The sequence below is a fragment of the Cibotium barometz genome, chromosome 44 (genome assembly GCF_041138505.1).
Source record: "Cibotium barometz isolate CiBa-2024 chromosome 44, ASM4113850v1, whole genome shotgun sequence".
Classification (NCBI taxonomy): Eukaryota; Viridiplantae; Streptophyta; class Polypodiopsida; order Cyatheales; family Cibotiaceae; genus Cibotium; species Cibotium barometz.
This window is the reverse complement of record NC_141089.1, coordinates 46,344,222-46,365,393: the sequence shown is the minus strand read 5'-3', so window position 1 is coordinate 46,365,393 and position 21,172 is coordinate 46,344,222. Positions and strand designations below refer to the sequence as shown.

Sequence of the window (21,172 nt, the reverse complement as noted above, 5' to 3'; positions counted from 1 at the left end):
GAACAATTCACGAACCCTCCTCAGGGTGGAGGTTCGGAGGCCTTAACTGGCCAACGGTCGAAAGGCCGTAACTCGGGCAAAGGGGAGGCTTCATCGGAGAAGTCTTCTGAGAAGAAGTCCGACACTGGCCTACGGGTGGAGTTTGATGAGCATTTTGTTGCTCTCCGGGACAAAGCAACAGGCAAAGTGGTTTGGGAAGGCGGAGTGGAGAATGGAGTTTACACGCTTTCAGCACTCTCTCTCCTAGGTCCTCAGGTTTGTGATGAGTGGCAGTCTGGTAATGGCCACTTGTGTGTGGATACGCTGCAGGTACAGACTTTCCGAGACCAGATGGTGGATAGCTTACCAGTAGATGGCAGCAGTTGGCAGGAACTTTCCAGTACTGATGTTGGTAGTTCTTGTGTTCGTCAGTCAGAGGAAGCTGAACAGGTCACTTATGCTCTAATGTCTCATAGTGTTCGGGACATAGAACTTCCAGTAGTTGAGGATGTTCTTTCCACGGGGACCTTTCGGAAAGCCAAGTAGGTGGCAGGTGATTACTTGCAGAAGGAGGTGGTTTCTCCAGGCTTTGTGGTTCCAGATTCAGAGTGGGTGGTTGACAGGTTTCAGAAGGCCTTGTATGGTCTTCATCAGGTTTCCAAGACTTGTTTGTGCACCGTAACAGGTGTTGATCCTTGTGAGCAGTGTGATGCCTTTTTGACTCAGAAGCAGTATGGTTCATGGATCTGGTTGATGGACACCAGATTGGACGGGAGCTTCCTGATGAGGCAGTTGAGCTCATGGTTGCAGATGTCTCTTTGGGAGGCAGGATTGCGTTTCCTGTGGTTTCTGCGGCATGCGAAGGATCATGGACTCTTGTACACAGGAGGGGGATTGTTGGATGGAGTCCGACTCCACGGTTGGAGTGACTCGGTTTGGGGAGGAGATCCGGACATGAGGAGATCTACTAGTAGTTTTATGGAGCAATAAGAAGCAGTCATCTTTTGCCTTGTCGAGCATAGAGACAGAGTATCGGGCTGTTTGTGATGCTGCTTGTGAGGTGGTGAGGATGCAAAGGTTGCATTGCAGGTTTGGGCTTCCACTGGAGGAACCCATGGTCATCCAGAGGCACTTTGTTCGTGAACAGATCGTTGCTGGTGACATCCTGCTAGAGTTCTGTTCGACAGAGGACAGTACGGTGGACCTCTTCACGAAGTCGCTCTCTCATGATTTGCTCAGGCGGCACCCCAGCTCCCTATGGTTGGTTTCACAGCCAGGAGCTGAGAGGGGGTGTTAGAAGTCATCTCCTGTCCAGTTTTATACACCAGGGCCTTTGTTGTGGGTGTGCCCGCCCTTATGAGGTGTTTTATCATTTTTCCCCACTCTCCGCATTTTTCGCCTATTTTTTCTATTTTTTCTGTGGCTTGGGAGGCAGCCCATTTGCTGGCCGACTGCTGGAACTGGTCCACGACCCCATGTCTCAGGTGGCCGACTGCTGATATTCTGGCCGACTGGATGGTGTGCTGGTCGTGGAGTTTTCAGGGCCAATCGGCTGCCCTACAGCAGGCCGACTGCTGATGTGGGGGCATATAAATAGGCCCCCAGTCCCCATACCACTTGTGTACCAACACCGGGATCTTCTTGTGTATATCAGAGCAGAGTTACACGCCTACATCTCTCTCTCTCTCTCTCTTGTGCTGTTTTTTCTGCATGCGTTTTTTGCTCGTGTTCCCAGATCTGGTCATCATCTCCACTGCGTATTCTGACAGATTGTTGGTCGCTCGGGGAAGCACTGGTTCATTGACCCTTCTCCTCAGATAGTGACTCATGGCTCTTGGTGTTTGTGGCTATATGGTGGCAGTCCTATCAGACATCTTCAGTGGGATCCAGGAGAGTGGGAGTGGATTGATGCCTTCGATCCTTTGAAAAGCCTTCCTTTTTTCAGTTTCACTGTTCGGAATGCCAAGCTTCTCCTCACTCGACAGATGCATAGGATCCCTACTCTCAGGCCTCATTGGGAGAGCTATGATATTTCTCCAGTGATACAACGCAAATATTGGCATAGACTTTGGCACTCATACAGAAGGAGCTAGATCTCTCGTTTCTTTTGGTTATTCTTACATGGTGGTCTCCCCACCAATCAATGGAGATCAGTTTTCGGTGTAGCACCTTCATGTCCTAGATGTGCGGCAGATTCTGAGTCCGTACAACATTGTCTATGGGGGTGCAGCATTGCACAGCAGATTTGGGGTCCTGTAGCCCAACTTATGGGCAAATTGAGTGGCCGAGCCATGCATGTGACTTGGGGGGTAGTTGCTTGGCTCTCCCAGTCCGGTCCGCAACTTTTTTATGAGAGCAGTGGTACAGATTCTGTTTTTTTCATTCGTAGAGGTATTGCCCAGCATGGTTTATTGCAGGATGTTCCTCGCTCTGATTATACACCCCCTAGACAGAGGATTGACACCAATTGGGAGATTATTGCCAGTATTACAACATGGCAGATCTGGAGAGCTAGATGCACGGAGGCTATTGAGGGTGTCTAGATTTTTGGGTCTCAGTGCATTAGTACTATATGGGGTGATATCATCCACACTCTTATGGCTACTTGGGCTCGCATTCAGGGGCCCTCTCGTTCTGCGCAAGCGAAGTGTGTGATATTTATGCGGGAATGGGACCATGGCATCTTCTTTTCCTCTAGTACCACAGGTCTTACATGGCATCATGATGCTCCTCAGTGATTGAAATCACCTTACATATTGGGGTGATTCTATTCTCTTCCGGCTTATAGCTGTGATTGTTGTATGTTTTTCTCATACTTCATAGAAGTCTCTTTCTGAAGAAAAAAAAAAAAAGTTTGCACTGGAAAAGCACCTTCCAATGTCCCAAAATCACCATTGGCTCTTATATTCCTTTTAACTTTGTGATTTTCTATACTAAGTCTTGTATGTTCCTACAAAGATTCCCCTCTCATTCTTACCTACCTCATGCAGCCCTCATAGTACATATACTCCTTTTTTTTATGTACACCTCATACAGCCCTTGTATCTTTTGAGACATGTGGCAATGATGAGACCACCGCTTTAGAGACAACAATCACAAAGTTTGAATGGTAATTTCCTTTTACATACCTCCAAAAGGCACAAAAAGTAAACTCTTTGCAGAAGAACCAATCAAAAAATTCCCCTAAACCACTACAAAACCATTAATTCCAAACTTAAATGCCCTAATCATGTCTCAATGCCTCATCTGACTCATCTTCTAGACTAGCTTATCCATCACACAAGGTGTGGATCAGCCCTTGCGTGATTGATTGAAACACTAAACCCCACACACAATCCTAAACAACTCTAGCGTAAAACATAAAGAGACAAATTTGACCTCCATTTTGTGAGTCACTAATTCAATACTTAATATTCTTGGTGGTAAAGAGAAAATGAGCTGAACTTTGAGGACAGAACAGCGATTTCTCTGGGTTAAAATAGCCTCTTGCTTGTAAACACAAACTCTCCATGGTATTTTTATAGCTTATGAAATATCAACAACACAACAAAAGTTGGCCATACCTGGGGCTTCTTGTCAGCCGGCCAGACAAGAGACTCAAGCCGCAAAGCTGTGTAAAGTCCACCAAAACCTCCTCCTAAGACACAAATCCTTGGCTTCTGAAAAAAACACAAGCAACAATAAGTATAATTTGATATCCCAGAACCAAGCTAACCGGGGGGGCTCCTAAAGCAATAAGTAAAGTTGAAATTTGTTAGAACAGACTAAAAGATAACATTACAAAGAGTGCCGATGATATCTCACATGATTTATGCATTCTATCTTTAATCATGCCCATAAATGCTTTTTTTTTCAAGTACGCAAGAGCTACTAAAAAGCCCTTTAGTGTTGATTTTCTTTTGCAATGGCTTCCCAGTGGTTTTTCTTATGATCTCAGGACAACCTTCAATGAATGCAGACAGGTGCTTTGCCACAGCCTCTCTGAGCGATTCATCCAGCTGATCCCTAAGGAGGGCCCTGCCTGCAGATCCAACACTGGCACCCCATTACCCTTCTGCACACTATAGGATCTCGGCCATATCTCCCAGCGATTATTAACATGTAGGTTCTTCTCTACTTTTTAGGAACATGATTACTTCGCAGCATGAACTGTTCCTAGGACCCATCTTGAATCTTCTCTGGTTTCAAAGATGCACCCTAAATACTCTATTGCTGCCTTGCTGCCCAGGCCCTCCAGGCCTGGCGACAGCATGCCCAGTCCAATGGGACTGTTGGGCATTGGTCATGGGTCACCTAGACCCTTAGGGTGGCCTAAGGCCTACCCCATTCTTAGGCAAGGGTATCAAACCCTGTTCTGGGGTCTAACAGGCATCCACCCCAATATCCTAGAATAAGGACAAGGAGATGTCATATGCTTTACCCCTAGACATGGATGCACGTGTCATAATATTGGGGAATCATTAGCGATTGTCACGTGCATCCCACACTTGGACGTTGTGGACATACTACACCAACAAAAGTGCAAGGCCCTCAGGCTAGACACCAAACATTTTTTGATCCCTTGTCTAGGGACAAGTCACTGCTGTACTCCAAAGGGTGTTCAGAGTTATGCCCATCCCATAATGTGCAGACATTTGTGTCCCTCTGGTATGATTTACTGTGTCGTGTCCTCCCAGGCACTTATTAGGCCACTTGGTCAGGTGCCTATCATCCAGCCATTGTCAACCGTCACAGTCCCAGTGTGTACAAACCCATGCACTTGGTACTAGTGACACCATACCAAAAGGGGGCATGGATTAAGGTCATCCAATAGGCTCATGGGCAGCCCATTGGCCACCCGTGGGTAGATTGTGGTGTCCAAGACCTTGGGCCCTAGTGTGGGCATAGTTGTTTCTCATTCCGGTACGAATGGGTTCGTACGGTACGGTTCGTACGGTATCGTATGGAACGAGTTTTTTTTTCCCCCCCAAAAATTTTTTCCCTTGAAAAAAAAAAATCCAAATGCTAAAAAAAATATAGAAACCCTGCTTTAAGAAGATCCCAAATGCTCGCAATACTTCGCAACTTTCGTGTCCACTCAGTATTCCATATGGGGTTGTTGAGAGACCTAAAAAATCTAGCGAGGTAGACTGGTAGTGTACACTTGATTGGTAGGATGAGAGAATCTTGCTACATCACTTGGGGATCCCTAGTATAGGTAGGCTAGACAATTAGATTCTCAAGTTATGCACGAGGGAGAAGATTTAGACATGGCCATTTTGATCTAGAGAGGAGTCCCTAAACTTATCACCCTAGATGCACTCCTCGTATTTATGCAAGGACGGTCCCTTAGTCATAAACGCTACACTGGGAGACCTTTGGTATTGCATTACCCATCCAGGTTCTTTTTTGGAGACAATCGGGAGATCCAACCGGGAAAGACACATATCCATGTTCTGGTTCCTCAAGCACTGTAGACTCCTCCCCTCCCAACCTTCCCTCACATTCAAGCTTGAAGCTCCATAGGTTGTAAGTGTAAAAAAAAAAAACCGTATTTTATCGTACGGTATCCAAAAATTTCATATCGTACCAAAAATTCCCGTACGGTATCGTATCGTACGGTATCGTATTTTCGTACCGTTGACAACCATGAGTGTGGGGTACCAAAAAGGGCATTTTCCAGCCCAAGACCAGCCCTAAGGCCTAGTTACCCAGCCCTACCACCATTCAGACTGTTTTAGCCTTGGCTGCTCATTTTGGATGACTTGTCTTTCAGATAGATGTTAAATCTGCCTTTTTGAGCGGAGATTTAGAGGAGGAGGTATACGTTGATCAACCTCCATGTCACGTGCACACTCGTGCCATGGCTTAATCTTCTGTAAGGTTCCTCCCTTCTAAAATGGGGGAAACACTTAAGATAGTCCACTAAGTCTTAACTTAGAGAAAATTTCTCATTCATCGACACCTTGACCATGTAGAGATTCAAGGATACGATTCATAGGTAAGACCTAGTTCTATCCCGCAGGGAGAGCGTGATCTTCTAAACATCAAATCACCCATAGGGCAATTGATCATAAATTGGGCAACTACTAGAATTGATTTCTAGAGGCAATGCTTTTTTCCTCATCTTATGCAAGGCACAACCACTGGACTAGTCTTCTAGAATAGAGTTACCCAAGAACCTATTTATCTAGCGTAGGGCTTTCTCTTAATCTGTTGAAAAGCTACCCAACTAATCAGGTCCACCCGTCCATAGGATAGTGCCGTCGGGCATTCCACCCTCCCACTTTTCACCCTACTCACGCATCAATTTGTTTTCTAATTAATCCTACCACACTGTTTGACATAAATAAACATGTTCCTTAATTAAGGCCCTTTTTCACAAGGTTTGTTAAAACAGCCTTTTTACACAATGCAATCATGCCAAAGACAAGATATATTTATATAAAAAGTTTATACATGAATCAATTCTATACAAGCCAAACTGGCTCTCTTATTCTTTTCCTTTATTCTGCCGATGATCTAGAATTCGGCCTTTCAGCCTCTACACGCTGGGCAAAACCCTACGGGACCATACACCTCATCGTCGGCCGCTGGCGAGGACTCAAGCCGGCCTATCACCCTCTCAGGCTCCATTGCTCGATCCTCCCGCCCCTCAGAGGGATGTCTGCGCACTAGGGTGGGCTTATTTACCGCACTAGCTTGGGCCCTCAGAGCTAGGCAGCATCATAATCTCTCGCCTCAATCGGCGATCCTTATTATCCCAATGGTATGAGAGATACCTTGGGCCATTCCCGGGCTTTGCTAACGACGCCGCCCGGCTACACAAGCACGGAACGGAGTTAGCGTTGAAGCCATAAAAAAACTTGTACTCTTAAAGATAACAATTTCAATGCAATTTATTGAATATAGCATTTACACAATTCGTAAAGATAACAATTTCAACGCAATTTATTGAATGCAGCATCACATAATCCGTAACTTCATACAATTTTATGTCGTTATTTTAAAAGGAAAAGATACACGTTTATTAATACTAATTTTAAGGAAAAACTCTTCTTTAAAAAAAATAACCAAGCTAACCTGGCCACCATTTCCTTGAGGAGCTTGAAAAGGGAGGGCTGGAGCCGCATTGGGAGCATCTTCCCTAATCTCGTTATTGCGTGCTCCTCTTGAGGCAATATTTTGACGTCTCCGAGAAGAGGCCATCTTGGGCGTCGCCTTGTAGAGCTCGCTGCCGCGATCGAAACGCTTCAGTCGGATCTCAATTCGGAGATCGTTTGCTCACCGTATGAGCAAAAGATTATGGCGCACAAACCCGTTCTTAAGGCAAAAAACCCTTATTAAAGTCTACGCAAATGGGGGGAGGGGAGGGGGGGGGGGGAGGATTGTGAGATATCCTTAAGGCCAAAAATGTGGAGAGGGCTGTGAGGGGCTGCTGTAAGTCTCTTCACAGAGGGGGGGGGGGGAAGGGGGAAGGGGGGGGGGGGGGAAGAAGAGTTGAGGACACTGCCTCCTAGCAAGAGGGGGATGGAGGAAAATTAGCTTATCTGAAAAGAGGCAAATGAGGGAGTGTGAGAGAGGCGACTGCAAGGGGCGGCTGTACTACAGCAAGTACGCTGCACAGGGACAGACGGCGGTACGGACGACAGTACAACAGGGCATACGCTGCACAGAAATGCGTACTGCCTGTGGAGCACCCCGGGGGTTTATATAGCTGGGAGAGAGGGTACGGGCGCCGCGCAAAGCAAGGACGAAAGGACGGTGTACCTTCAAGGGCTATGGATCAGTGGCCTACATGCGTCTAGGGGAAAGGTACGGTGTCAGTTGTCAGGGAAAGGAGTGGTACGCATGTACCTTATCTGGTCTGGGGCAGCATGGGTGTCCACGTAGAGGTACGTGTGGACCATACAGTGGGCGGCCATCCTTTGGTTCTTGAGCGGTCATCGTACGGGCACCCTAGTAAGTGTGTACGGCCCAAATTTTGGGGCGGGATACCCAAATTTGGGATGCCCGTCTCGATTTGCGTGCCGAACCGCCCCGGGGGGCGAAATTTTTTTTTGTCCGAGAGGTTCTCCTGGTCGTTGGGGTTCAGACCGTTCGTCAATCAGACGCCCGGTCGTGCATTTATTAAGGTTTAAAGGTCGCCGTTTTTTAACTAAAATGACTGAAATTTGCGTATAGGCTTGATCCGATGTCTGTTTTGGATGCTGTAAAATCCTATATTAGGGTAAAATCGCGCGCAGATTCCAAATTTGGGCTCAGATTTTGAAGATTCTAAGTAGAAATGACTCAAATAATAAAATCATTGATTTTTATACCATAAAAACTCATAATTACATGGACATTTCTTTACTAGTGAAGATGGGTATGTTACATCTTCAGCATGAACATTCTAAATCACTGATTAATCAGTATCTTAGTCAGCATTCTCATCACCATCAGTAGTAGAACCATCATCTTCATCAACATTACAATCGGCATTATTAAAAGAACCATCATCATCAGGAGCATTAGATCATAGTCGGCAGCCTTTGGACTTCTCCTAGCATCAGTCGGCCAACTTCAGCAAGTCATTATAACCAGTCGACCAGCATCAGATGGCTATCAGTACCAGTCGGCCAGCATTGTGGAGCAGTCCAACATTTATTGCCAACCCGCCTAGCATTATATTTTAGTTTTAGCATTTTTTGGGATTATTCAGCAAGCCGATAGCTTTACTGTTGTTCGACTGACTGCTGTCCTACCCCATATATAAGCATAGCTCATAAATCAGCCAAAGACATTCAGTTATTCAGTTCCTAAGTCATTATTCAGTCATCTATCATTCATAGCATTCTGTAGAAGATAGTAGAAGGACCAGGGTCAACCCCTTGTGGCTAACCAAAGCCCTAATTCATGTACAAGCAAATCAGTTACCTTTTTGTACCATAGTAATACAGAAAACCTAGCACCTAATCTCTCTCTTCTTCTCTCTCCTCTATCTTAATCTTGTGTGAATTAGCATCAATGTTCTTAATCATGATTAGGGCTGTGGATCAGAACAGCAAGGCTTCTGCGCATGCAACATAGGTATAATGAGAATTCAAGCTCAGCCCACTAAGCTATGTCCCAAGGAAGGTGCACAATTCCAACAAGAAGGATGCAGCAGGGTAGCAGATGGAGTGGTCTGCAAACAAGAAGCTAGAGGATGCAGTCCCTAAGGGTAGTGTCACATGCACATGTTAATCCGGTGCCACGTAGACATGACTATTCCTCACAGCCGCCTTAAGGGCAAAGTTAGAGGTCGTATATGGGCAGTTTGGAGCCAATTTGGTAGCCCTATAGGTGCCCGGAGGTACCTTGGACATGTACCAATGGTTGGGACATATTATGGGCACAATATGAACACATTTTATGACATTTTTGATGACTTTTTATGGCCTGAAAAGTGAAAACCGACCTGATTACGACTTGCTAATCACTTTCCTATATAAAGGCAAGTCATGGATCATTCATAATCATTCAAAGACAGAGATTGCAGAGCCAAGAGCAAGGACATGCAGTCTAACAGTTTGGATCAGCCAAGTACATCTCCAAATCAGCGTTTTCCATTAACGCACAGTGGAGAACATTAAGCATAAGTTCATTCATAGCATTCATAGTCTAGATCTACATTGGATCTATGAAAATTATTGTAATTACTCATTCATTCAGTAATATATAGTAGGAGTAGGTTAGGTAAAGATTCTCTCTCTTCTCCTTCTCTCTACTCTATGTCATGAGCATGTGATTAGCGTTAATCTTTATTGCTTTGCGTTAATCATCATTAAGCACGCTTCCGCATAGTAGTCATATTACAGGTAGGTACGCAAACCTAGTACCTCAATAAGCCCTCAGATCAGTTCCAAACGCCTAGCAACAGGCATGATCAGTTCCGGCAAGTGACCCACTGCTGTGTCAAGGTTAAGGGCAAGCAGGCATGGGAACAATAGTGAACAGATGCTCAGTTCTTCATCAAAGACTTGGAGGTGGAGATTAGGAGTGAAGGTGTTCAGACCAAAAATATCAGCCAAGTCAATGAAGTCAAAGTCAGTACGCAATAGCAGTTCAGTAGAAGTCCATGGAGAAAGGATGACAGAGTCTCCACCCCGTCATCAAGTTTAGCAGAAGGGAATGTCACGTGCACGCCCGTGCCATGGCTAATCTTCGGCATGAACTGTCTAAATCCCTGATTGGTGCAACAGTAGGATAAGCATCCTCATCATCATCAGAATCATCAGCATCAGAAGCATCACCATTTATAGGAGCATCAACATCATCATCCACATCAAAATCATCATCTTCAATAGCATAGCATCAGCATCTACATCCAACATCCCCATGGGAAGGTAAGAAGTTCCTGTCGGCAGTTTCCAAAGTGTTGTCGACAGCCTTCAGAGGCTCCTATAACAAGCGGCTACTGACACCCCAAAGTGGCTAGGACAAGGTGGGAACAACATCATGTCAAAGTGCAAAAATTAGGTATTTTTTGTCTAGCATACTCGACGACAGCAGGGCAATTGGCTGACCAGCAGCTTTCTCACATATATAAGCAATCCATCATATTCAAGAAAGAACAAGTCATTAGTAGAGCATTCATACATCTAGTTATCAAGTAGACATCATGTAGAAGGGCTATGGGCCAACCCTTATGGGCTGACCACATGCCTCAGTCATACCACAATAAAACATATGTAGAAAGGGACCCAGGTCACCCCTACGGGGCTGACCCTAGGCCTACATCATATACAAGCATCAGTTACCTTTTTGTACCATATGAATAAAGAAAACCTGACACCTAATCTCTCTCTTCTTCTCTCTCCTCTTTGTGTCTTAATCATAGTTAATTAGCATCAATGTTCTTAAGTATGCTTAGGGCTATGGATCAGTGTTGAAAATACAAGTGAATAGGGTGTGTGCGGGAACAAGCCCTTGGTCAGAGGCTGTAAAAGAGAATGAGTAAATGTGAAAGAACCTGTGAAAAGGTGAGAAGAATCTACTGGGAGAGAATAAAGGGTAGCATGAGAAGATTTAGGAAGTGTGGAGATATTCTGGGAAGTGTGGAGATATTCTGGGAGATATTTTGGGAAAAGTGAAGAGGTGGAGAGAATCAAAGAAAAGAGGTGGAGTGAATTATGGAGAATTCAGTGGGATTAGATGTTTGATATAAACTCTATAAATTGAGGCATTGTCCTAATGAGAATTTGCTGGTTTTTTATTATCCATGCCTACATTAATCTATTTGTTAATTACCCACTAATTACGTCTTAATTATTTGCTAATCACTTTGTTAATGATGTTGATTCTAGTGTTTGATCCACCATAGCTCATCACAATGCTCTAATTTTAACAATCAGTACAGCAAGGCTTCCGTGCATGCAACACTCCAGCATTTGAGATTAAGGGACACACAATTCATGTTTTTATGTATTGTAGAAGGCTCTATATGATCTCAAACAGGCACCCTGTGCTCGGTATCAGAAGATTGATGCCTTCTTGATTTCTCTTGGATTTGAGAGAACTTATCCAAATTCAAACCTTTATGTCTTTCTCTCTGATGGTGGTATTTGTATCATCGTGCTATATGTGGATGACCTCATCCTTACAAGATATGCTTTGCAGTTGGTCACTCATGTTTAGTCTTGGCTTTCACAGCAAGTTGAGATGACTAATCTTGGATTACTTCATTACTTTCTTGCTCTTGAAGTATGGCAACGCGATGATTATATTTTTATTTCTCAGGAGAAGTATGTGCGCAAATTGCTTTCTCTTTATGATTTGACAAATTGTACTCCGCTCTCTTGTCCCGTGATCCTAGTTCCAAGCTTTCAAAGGAAGATGATTCTCCCTTGGTTGATTCTACTGAGAGTACTGGCATTTGGTTGGTTCATTGCTCTACCTCAACAACACTCCTCCGGATATCTCTTATGCCTTGAGTATTCTCAATCAGTTCTCCTCTGTGGCTCAACGATCTCACTGGCAAGCTGCTTTGCGAGTTCTTGGGTATCTTTGTGGCACATCAAGTTATGGTATCACTTATTCCAGTGGTTCTGATTTGGTGGGATTCACAGATGTTGATTGGGCTAGTTGTGTTGATTCTTGGTGATCTACTTCTGGATATTGTTTTTTGCTTGGATTGGAATGGTTTCTTGGAAGTCTCAAAAACAAAGGACTGTTGCTACATCATCTATTGAGGCCAAGTGTAAGTCCTAACTTCTCTCCATGACTGAAGCTCCGTGGATTCATTAGATTCTTGATTATTTATGCTGTAGACAGTGTTCTCCTTTCACAATTTTCTCGGACTCCCATAGTGCTATTGCTTTGGCACAAAACCCAATGATTCATGATCGATCCAAACATATCGAAGTGTATTATCATTTTGTTCGAGACTAGATCGAACTTGGTCTTCTTTACTTGGTGTATTGTTCTACCAAGGACAACCTTGCAAACCAAACCACTCCCTCGAGCTTCTTTGGAGGTCTTACCAGTGTTGGTCCGCCCATCCTGTGCTGAAGAGAAGGTGTTGGAAATATTGTTCATCCCCAGATGGACTCCCTGCATGCTTGTATCTGGCCCATTTATAAGGCCCTGCACTGCATATTTTTACTACTATTTTGCACCATTTTTTGGAGCCCTTTTTTAGTATTTTTTGGCATTTTTTGGACTTTTGTTCAATCTCACAAACAACCAGCCATCCTGTATACTATACAGTGTAATGGCCTGGTTCTAAACTAAGGGCCAACTGATACCAAGTCCTAAATTCTTCCGAATCCGGATATTGTGCCTTTATGCTTTCCAAGTCTCTTCCTTGAATTTCCAACACAGTGGACTCCTACAATGTTTGAATCGTGCCTTTACGACTGAGAGTATTGGCAACGGGGTTATTCTTACCAGGGACGTATTCAATCATTCTCCCAAAACAATTGACTCCATCCGGATTGCCTGTCACTCCATTGGGCACTGGGCATGGTTTGCAACCATTTCAGTACCTGGTGATCGGTCTTAACTTTTAGACTGGTGACTCAAAGGCAACTATCTTCAATGCCTAGAATGCCTATAAAGCCTTGCCCGAACGGACACTTTCTAGCGACGAGTCTTCACACCCTTGAGCAAGTCGGTGAGGGGTGCTGCAAGGTCACAAAACTTGTCCATATGCGTGGTGTAGTCCTCACAAAGGCCACATATGAGCGAAGTCCCTAGGCTATCTTGGGAATATCCCAACTGAGTATGGCATGTACCTTTTTAGGGTCGAGGCTAATACCGGATGAGCTAATGATGTATCCCAAGTAATGGATTTCTAGTACTCCAAACTCACTCTTCTTGGCATTGATAAACAACTCATTGTCTTGCAAGAGTTGTAAAACTTTTGCCACATCTCGGCGCTCGCTCATACTGCTCTACAGTCCCTAAGAAGATAAGGATACCATCTAGAAAGATGAGGACACATTTGCCAATGAGATCCCGAAAAACCCGAGACATCATCTCATTGAACATCGATGGTGCATTGGTGAGTCCAAAAGGCAACACCAAAAACTCATAGTGGCCGCGCTCGGTCCTAAAGGCGGTTTTTGGAATGTCGGCCTCAAAGATCCAAACCTGATAGTAGCAACTCTTAAGATATATTTTAGAGAAAAATTTGGCACCATTGAGTCGCTCTAGGATATACTCTATTTTGGACATGGGGAATCTATTCTTAACTATTAGCTTATTTAGCGCCTTGTAATCCACACGGTCCCGTAGATGTTGCCTATCACTGCAAAAGCTGAAAAGAGAGATGATCTGAGGGAAAAGGGAGCCAGTCCTTTTATACTACCTCAGTATGCTGGTCGGCCAGCTGTAGCCAAAAAATGCTATAAAATGCCTTAAAAATACCAAAAATGGTAGAAAAAATGCTGAATAATCTCTGCTAAGATATGCCAATGCAGGGCGTCATATGGAGCCAGATACAAGCATGAATGTGCATGGGAAAGTCTATCTGGGGATGAAATAATTTCCAACAAAGATGAGGAGCCAAGGAAGCCTGAAAAACCGGCTTGGTGAACAAATATGTTGCATTCTCTGCTGAAGGAAAATACTCCAAACGCAAATCTCCAGTAAGAACTCGTTCACGAACATAGTGATACTGAATCTCAATGTGTTTCGTACGAGCATGATACAGGGATCTTGGCAATGGCGATGCAACTCTGATTGTCACACCAAAGAAGAGTAGATCCGTTAGGAGGAAAGCCAAGTTCCCCCAATAATCTCTGCAACCGAATCGCCTTACATGTAGCATAACAAACTGCACGATACTCTGCCTCTATAGAGAAAAGCACCACAGTAGGCCGCTTTTTAGTGCTCCATGAAATGGCTCCAGACCCAAGTGAAAAAAACACAACCAGTGGTCAAATGCCGAGTATCTAGATCTCCAGCCCAATCTGAATTAGACCATCCAAGAAGAGTGCACCCTTGACCATAGAAGATGCCAAAGTCCAAAGTACCAGGCAAGTACCGAAGAACCCTGAGAGCACACCACCTGCTAACGGGGTTTGGATGTGAAAGAACTCAATAAGCTGACTACGAAACAAATGTTCAATCGGGAGTAGGTCAACCAAACCAAACAACCGACGAGGACCCGATACTGTCCCTGATCAATCCCTGGAGAAGCATCAAGAAGAGATAGTATCCATAGGAGAAGATACTGATTTGCATCCAGTCATCTGAAACCTGTCAAGTATCTCCTGTGTGTACTTCTGCTGAGAGAAGAAAATACCCTTAGAGGTCTGCCAAATCTCAAAGCCAAGAAAATAATGCAAAAGGCCAAGATCCGTCGTCTCAAACTCTGTCTCCAAACCATCCATGACTGAACAGATCCTCACACAATAAGAACCTATAAAGATGAGGTCATCAACATAGACCACAATGATAACAATCAACCCCCTCTCAAGGAGGATATAAAGGTTCGAATCTGCATGAGAACAGCACAGGCCAAGCTTCTGAAAAAACTCATCATTCTGCTGGTACTAAGCCCACGAAGCCTGCTTCAAACCATACAAAGCTTTCTTCAGCCAGTACACCTGATCCTGTTTGCCTAGAACCTCAAATCCCGGCGGCTGATCAACATACACTTCCTATGTAAGCTCTCCATTCAGGAGAGCCAACTTGACGTCCATCTGGAATACAGGCCATCTATGATGTCTTGCAAGAGCAAGAACGGTGCGAATGGTAGTCAGATGGGCTGTCTGAGCAAAGGTCTCATCGAAGTCGACTCCACGGCACTGAGCATAACCCTTGGCAACCAACCTCGCCTTGTGCTTGGCCAAGCTGCCATCAGCTCGGAACTTCGTTTTGAAGATCTAGCGCACACCAATCACCTTATGCTATAGTGGCCAAGGCACCAAAATCCAAGTGCCATTCTGTTCAATAGCATCCAGCTCTGCCTGCATAGCACGACGCCAAGGCTCATGTGAAAGAGCCTCATCCACAGAAGTGGGATCAGAAGGACCATGAATAATAGAGGACATAAGAGCATAGTTAACAAACATGTTGCCCTCATGAATTTGTTGCCTTGAAACTCTGGAAGATCGCCTGAGAGAACCAGGCGGAGGAGCAGAAGGAAGCTCACATAACCTAGAATTTGAAAATACCATCCAAGCATAGATATGTTCGAACTCGCTAGAGGAGGAGCAGAGTCATCATCAGCTGATTGAGAGTCCACAGCTGGAGGTGTAACAGAAGCAGGGGGACGAGAAGGATGAGGTGGAGAAGGAGGCGCAGGAAAAAGCTCACCACCCCCCTTTGAAGATGTAGAAGTCTCGTCAAACACCACATCACGGCTCACAACAACTTTGCCGGCCGATTGATCATATAGACGATATGCCTTGGACATAGAACTATATCCAAGAAAAGTCATGCGTTGAGACTTCAAGTCCAACTTGGAGCGAGGCTCCTCAGGCACATGTACATACGCCGAACAACCAAATACCCGGAAATAAACAACAGAGGGCTTCTCACCATGGAAAGCCTCATATGGAGTTTTATCTGGAAGAGCAGCAATAGGAGACCTATTCTAAATTTAGACACCAGTAGAAGCCACCTCGGCCCAGAAACGTCGAGGTAATGAAGAATGCTCAAGCATAGCACAAGCCATCTCCATAATTGTCCTATTCTTCCTCTCTGCAACTCCATTATGTGATGGAGTGTATACTGTAGTATGCTATCTCTCAACGCCATGATCCTTGCAATATTGTTGAAACTCCTGGGATGTAAACTCACCCCCTCAGTTGGTCCTGAGAACCTTGACCGAAGAACTGGTCTCTTTTTCCACCTCAACCCTCCAATCACAAAAGTGCTGAAAAGCCTCATCCTTGGACTTCAAAAAGAAGATCCAAGTATATCTGAAGAAGTCATCCACCATCATGAGCATGTACAATGCCTTACTCAAAGACGCGGTACTCATAGGACTACATAAGTCTACATGAACAAGAGCCAGTGATGTCGAAGATCTACGTGTCGCCTCCTTTGGAAAGGCGGATCCACCATCACGAGCATGTACAATGCCTTACTCAAAGACGCGGTACTCATAGGACTACATAAGTCTACATGAACAAGAGCCAATGATGTCGAAGATCTACGTGTCGCCTCCTTCGGAAAGGCGGCTCGGTGTGCTTCCCTTGTAAACAAGAGGAACAAACAGAAGATGGAGCCTTGATGGTCGGTAAACCCTCAATCAACCCATCCTTGGAAGCTCACTGTAGAAGTTGATAGCTCAAATGGCCAAGCCGAGCATGCCAAAGAGCTGAAGAAGAACCAGTGAAAAGCAAAGCGGTCAGCTTGTACAAGCCACTATCCTGGACTCCCTCACCCAAGATGCTACCAGTCTCCTTATCACGAATAGTAATCTCATAACGAGAGAAGATCACCTCCGCACCTTGAGCTGTTAAGAGCACTCACTGACAAAAGGTTAAATGCCAAATCTGGAATGTAAAAAACATCAAGGAAGTACCTCTTGTCCTCGGAGGAGCGGAAGATAGGGATGGTGCCATGTCCATGAACTCGCACGGAAGAAGAATCACCCAAAGTGATATCACCTATCCTAGGAGTAAAGTCCTTGAACCAATCCTGATGAGGTGTCATGTGAGCAATAGCACCGCTATCCACAATCCACGACCTCGACTGAGAAGTCACAAGAGCAAGTACATGACGAGTTCCTGCTAATCATCCTTCTTGGCCTGAGACACAACTGTAGAGGTACAGTCCTTTGCTTCTTTATCCCGCTTCTTCTTGTAACACTGGGGCGATTTATGACCTTTCTTGCCACAGTAGTTACACTCAATGTCCTTGTTTTTAGAAGATTTGTTTTTGTCTTTGTGTACCATGTATGATCAGAAATTGATTTTAAATCAAGGGGCTTTTCAAGATTTTATGCTTGTTGAGCTTGGCAAAGCAGCAGGCAAGACATTTATGCCTTGAATCCTCAGAAATCAAATAGCAGTCAAGGGGCTTTTGCCCAATTTCTGTTCGGGACTGTTGTATGCAGTGGTCGGGACTGTAAAAGTCTGATTTTCACTCATTTGGACAGCCAAGAGAGCATTTATTGCTGCTGTACTTGCTGGTACAGATTTGGTACAACTTTGTGCATGGCTGTACACTGATTTGAGTGAAGAAAAGGTTCAATTTCAGCTGCTGTACTTGCCGGTACAAGTTTGGTACATCATTGGTGAGCACTTGGTACTGTTGTACAGTACTTTGGAAGGGCAATAGAGCACATTTCAGGTGCTGTCCTAAATCTGCAGCAACCAGATTTTAATGATTTCATCACATACAGTGGGAGTAGAGTTGCATTTGTGCTTCCGCAGTGGGAGATAAACTTTGGGAGAACAACTGTGAGCACTTTGTGTGCTTTTGGTGCAGTGTTTGCACATTTTGCAGGGAGTCAGGCATTGAGAGGTTGCATATTGCTATGGCAACCACAGGTGAGAGCTCTTCATTGCTTCACATCAAAAAGCTTGAAGGCTCACATAACTATGATATTTGGCAAACCCAGTGCTATAATGTGTTGCTCCAGAAGAAGCAGCACAAGCCTATCAAAGAAAGGGGTGTAATGCCCGCTTCTCTTACTGCCGAAGAGTGGGAAGATATGGATGAGCTAGCAAGATCCACCATCATGTTGTCTGTGTCAGACACTTTACTTTTCAGCATTCGTGAAGAGAAGACAGCTTGGGGAATGTGGCAAAGATTGCAGGACTTGTATGCCCAGCAAAGTGTCTCAAGCAAAGTGTATTGGTTGAAGAAACTCATAGGTCTTCAAATGAAGGAAGGGGCGTCTATGGCAGCCCATCTAAATGAGTTTAATGGTATTGTCAGCCAAGTTATAAATCAAAAGTTGGCAATGGACGATGAGTTCAAAGCCACCTTTCTCTTATGCACTTTGCCAGAGAGTTGGGACACATTCAGGACAGCCACTAGCAATTCAAATGCTATGCTGTCATATGCAGATGTGGAAGGTGCTCTTCTTCAAGAAGAGATGAACAGGAAGAACAATTCTGTTGAGAAGTCCAATGCAAAGAATGCACGTGGGAGATCCCAGCAAAGGGGTAAAAGCCAAGAACGGGGAAGGAGCAAGTCTCGCTCCAAAAAGGACTTGGAATGCCATTATTGTGGCAAGAAGGGACACATCAAAAAGCAATGCTACAAATGGAAGAATGATCAAAAGGAAAAGGGCAAAGGAAAAGACAAAGACAAAGATGAAGCCAAAGATGCAAAGCCAAAGGGCAAAAGTGGAGTCAAGATTGAAGAAGTCAATGTGTCACATGCAGGTGACAGTGAGGATGAGGTCCTATTCATGTCTTCACTTGATGCCCATTCACTTCTTACAGGAGATGGTCATGGTATGCACTCATGGATCATTGATTCAGGTGCCTCCTTTCATGTCACAGGTTGCAGAGACTTGTTTGTCAGGTATACTGCTGGCAATGAAGGAGTAGTTTATTTGGGTGATAACCATGCATGCAAGATTCTTGGCAGAGGTGATGTGAGGCTTGTGTTTTCAGATGGCTCACAGCTTATGCTCCATGATGTCAGGCATGTGCCTGAGATCAAGAAGAACCTGCTTTCTACTGGACAGCTTGATGATGCTGATTATGTTACCACATTTGGTCGTGGAAAGTGGAAGATTAGTAAGGGCTCACTGGTTGTTGCCAGAGTCTCTTAGGTGGACACTCTTTACTTCATGCATGCAGGTGTTTGTCACCATGCTAATGTAAATGCAACCGAGCTGCCGGAAATCTCTATGTGGCATAGCCGGTTGGGACATTGCCTCCTTTCATGTCACAGGTTGCAGAGACTTGTTTGTCAGGTATACTGCTGGCAATGAAGGAGCAGTTTATTTGGGTGATAACCATGCATGCAAGATTCTTGGCAGAGGTGATGTGAGGCTTGTGTTTTCAGATGGCTCACAGCTTATGCTCCATGATGTCAGGCATGTGCCTGAGATCAAGAAGAACCTGCTTTCTACTGGACAGCTTGATGATGCTGATTATGTTACCACATTTGGTCGTGGAAAGTGGAAGATTAGTAAGGGCTCACTGGTTGTTGCCAGAGGCCCTAAATTGGACACTCTTTACTTCATGCATGCAGGTGTTTGTCACCATGCTAATGTAAATGCAACCGAGCTGCCGGAAATCTCTATGTGGCATAGCCGGTTGGGACACATGAGTGTCAAAGGAATGGAGCAATTGTCTCGTTTGGATTACTTGCCTTCTCTAAAGTTTTCAAGTTTTCAGTTTTGTGAGCATTGTATATATGGCAGGCAACTCAAGTGCCCCCACAAGAAAGCTCTTGGACAGAAAGATGCTCAGTTAGAGCTTGTGCATACAGATGTATGTGAGATGCCTCAGCTTTCTTTGGGAGGGGCAAAATATTTTGTGTCTTTTATAGATGATGCCACACGCAAGGTGTGGGTCTATCCTCTTCGTTTGAAGAGTGATACATTCTCAGTGTTTCAGAAGTTTGTTGCTCATGTTGAGAATCAAACAGGCAAAACACTGAAGGCTTTGCGTTCCGACAATGGTGAAGAGTATATGTCCAAACAGTTTCAGGACTTTTGTGATGCTAAAGGCATCAAGAGGGAGCTCTCTACTCCTTATGATCCTCCACAAAACGGGACAGCAGAGAGGATGAACAGGACCATTCAGGAGAAGGTCCGTTCTTTGTCACATGCTGCGTTACCTCATGGTTTTTGGGCTGAAGCTGTTATGATAGCCGTTCATCTTATAAAGAGGTCACCTAACACGAGGCTTGGTGGAAAAGTGCCAGAGAAAGTATGGACAGGGAAGCCTCCGTCATACAAGCACTTGAGAGTGTTTGGTTGCATTGCGTACGTGCACATACGCAGGGAAATGCGCACCAAACTTGAGCACCAAACTTGATCCTAAGTCTCACAAATGCATATTCCTAGGATATGGTGACAGAGGTGAAATGGGGTATAGACTTTGGGATCCCGTGATTGAATAGAAAGATTATACGCAGCAATGATGTCATTTTTTATGAAACATGCATGTATAAGGAGCCTGCAAGGCAACAGGAGCCTGGCAGAGTCATCTTTGATGATGATGGACATCATGGACAACAACCAAGGGCTGTAAATCAGCCATTACAGCAGCAAAACCAGCCCTTAAATTGTGCTGAAAATGGTCCAAATGGACAGCCAGAGATGGCAAAAGATATCCCTATGGATATCCCACAATTAGAGGAGATACCGAGCATGATATTTCAGCCTTATGGCATGGAACGGGAGCCACCAATAGGTGATATGCAGGCTGGACAGCAACCTGCAAATGATGGTCATTGGGTACGGAGGTCCACTAGACCCTCCAGAGCCCCTGACAGGTTTGTTCCAGGGGTTGACTACTTGATGCTCACTGACTGTGGGGAGCCCTCATGTTATAAGGAGGCTTTACAGAGGGCAGACAAGGCTCTTTGGGAGCGTGCTATGAAGTCAGAGATGGATTCTCTGCACAAAAATGGAACATGGAAGTTGGTGCATTTGCCTACAGGCAAGAAGGTTTTGCCATGCAAGTGGGTTTACAGGCTCAAAGTTGCACCTGATGCAAAGCCAAGATACAAAGCCAGGCTAGTGGCTAAGGGCTTCAAGCAGGAATATCGTGTGGACTTTGATGAGATCTTCTCTCCAGTGGTCAAAATGACCACACTT

The 21,172-nt window shown here is 44.8% G+C and overlaps 1 protein-coding gene across 2 annotated transcripts in view; it reads right to left on the bottom strand.

Annotated features, from left to right (window-relative positions):
* NDC1 (NAD(P)H dehydrogenase C1) overlaps positions 1 to 21,172 on the bottom strand; it is a 48,319-nt gene that overhangs the window by 10,131 nt on the left and 17,016 nt on the right. For both annotated transcript variants that reach the window (XM_086782672.1, XM_086782673.1), the window contains exon 3: positions 3,543 to 3,638. In XM_086782672.1, coding sequence (XP_086638798.1) covers positions 3,543 to 3,638 — 96 coding nt within the window. The remainder of the gene's footprint in view (positions 1 to 3,542; positions 3,639 to 21,172) is intronic.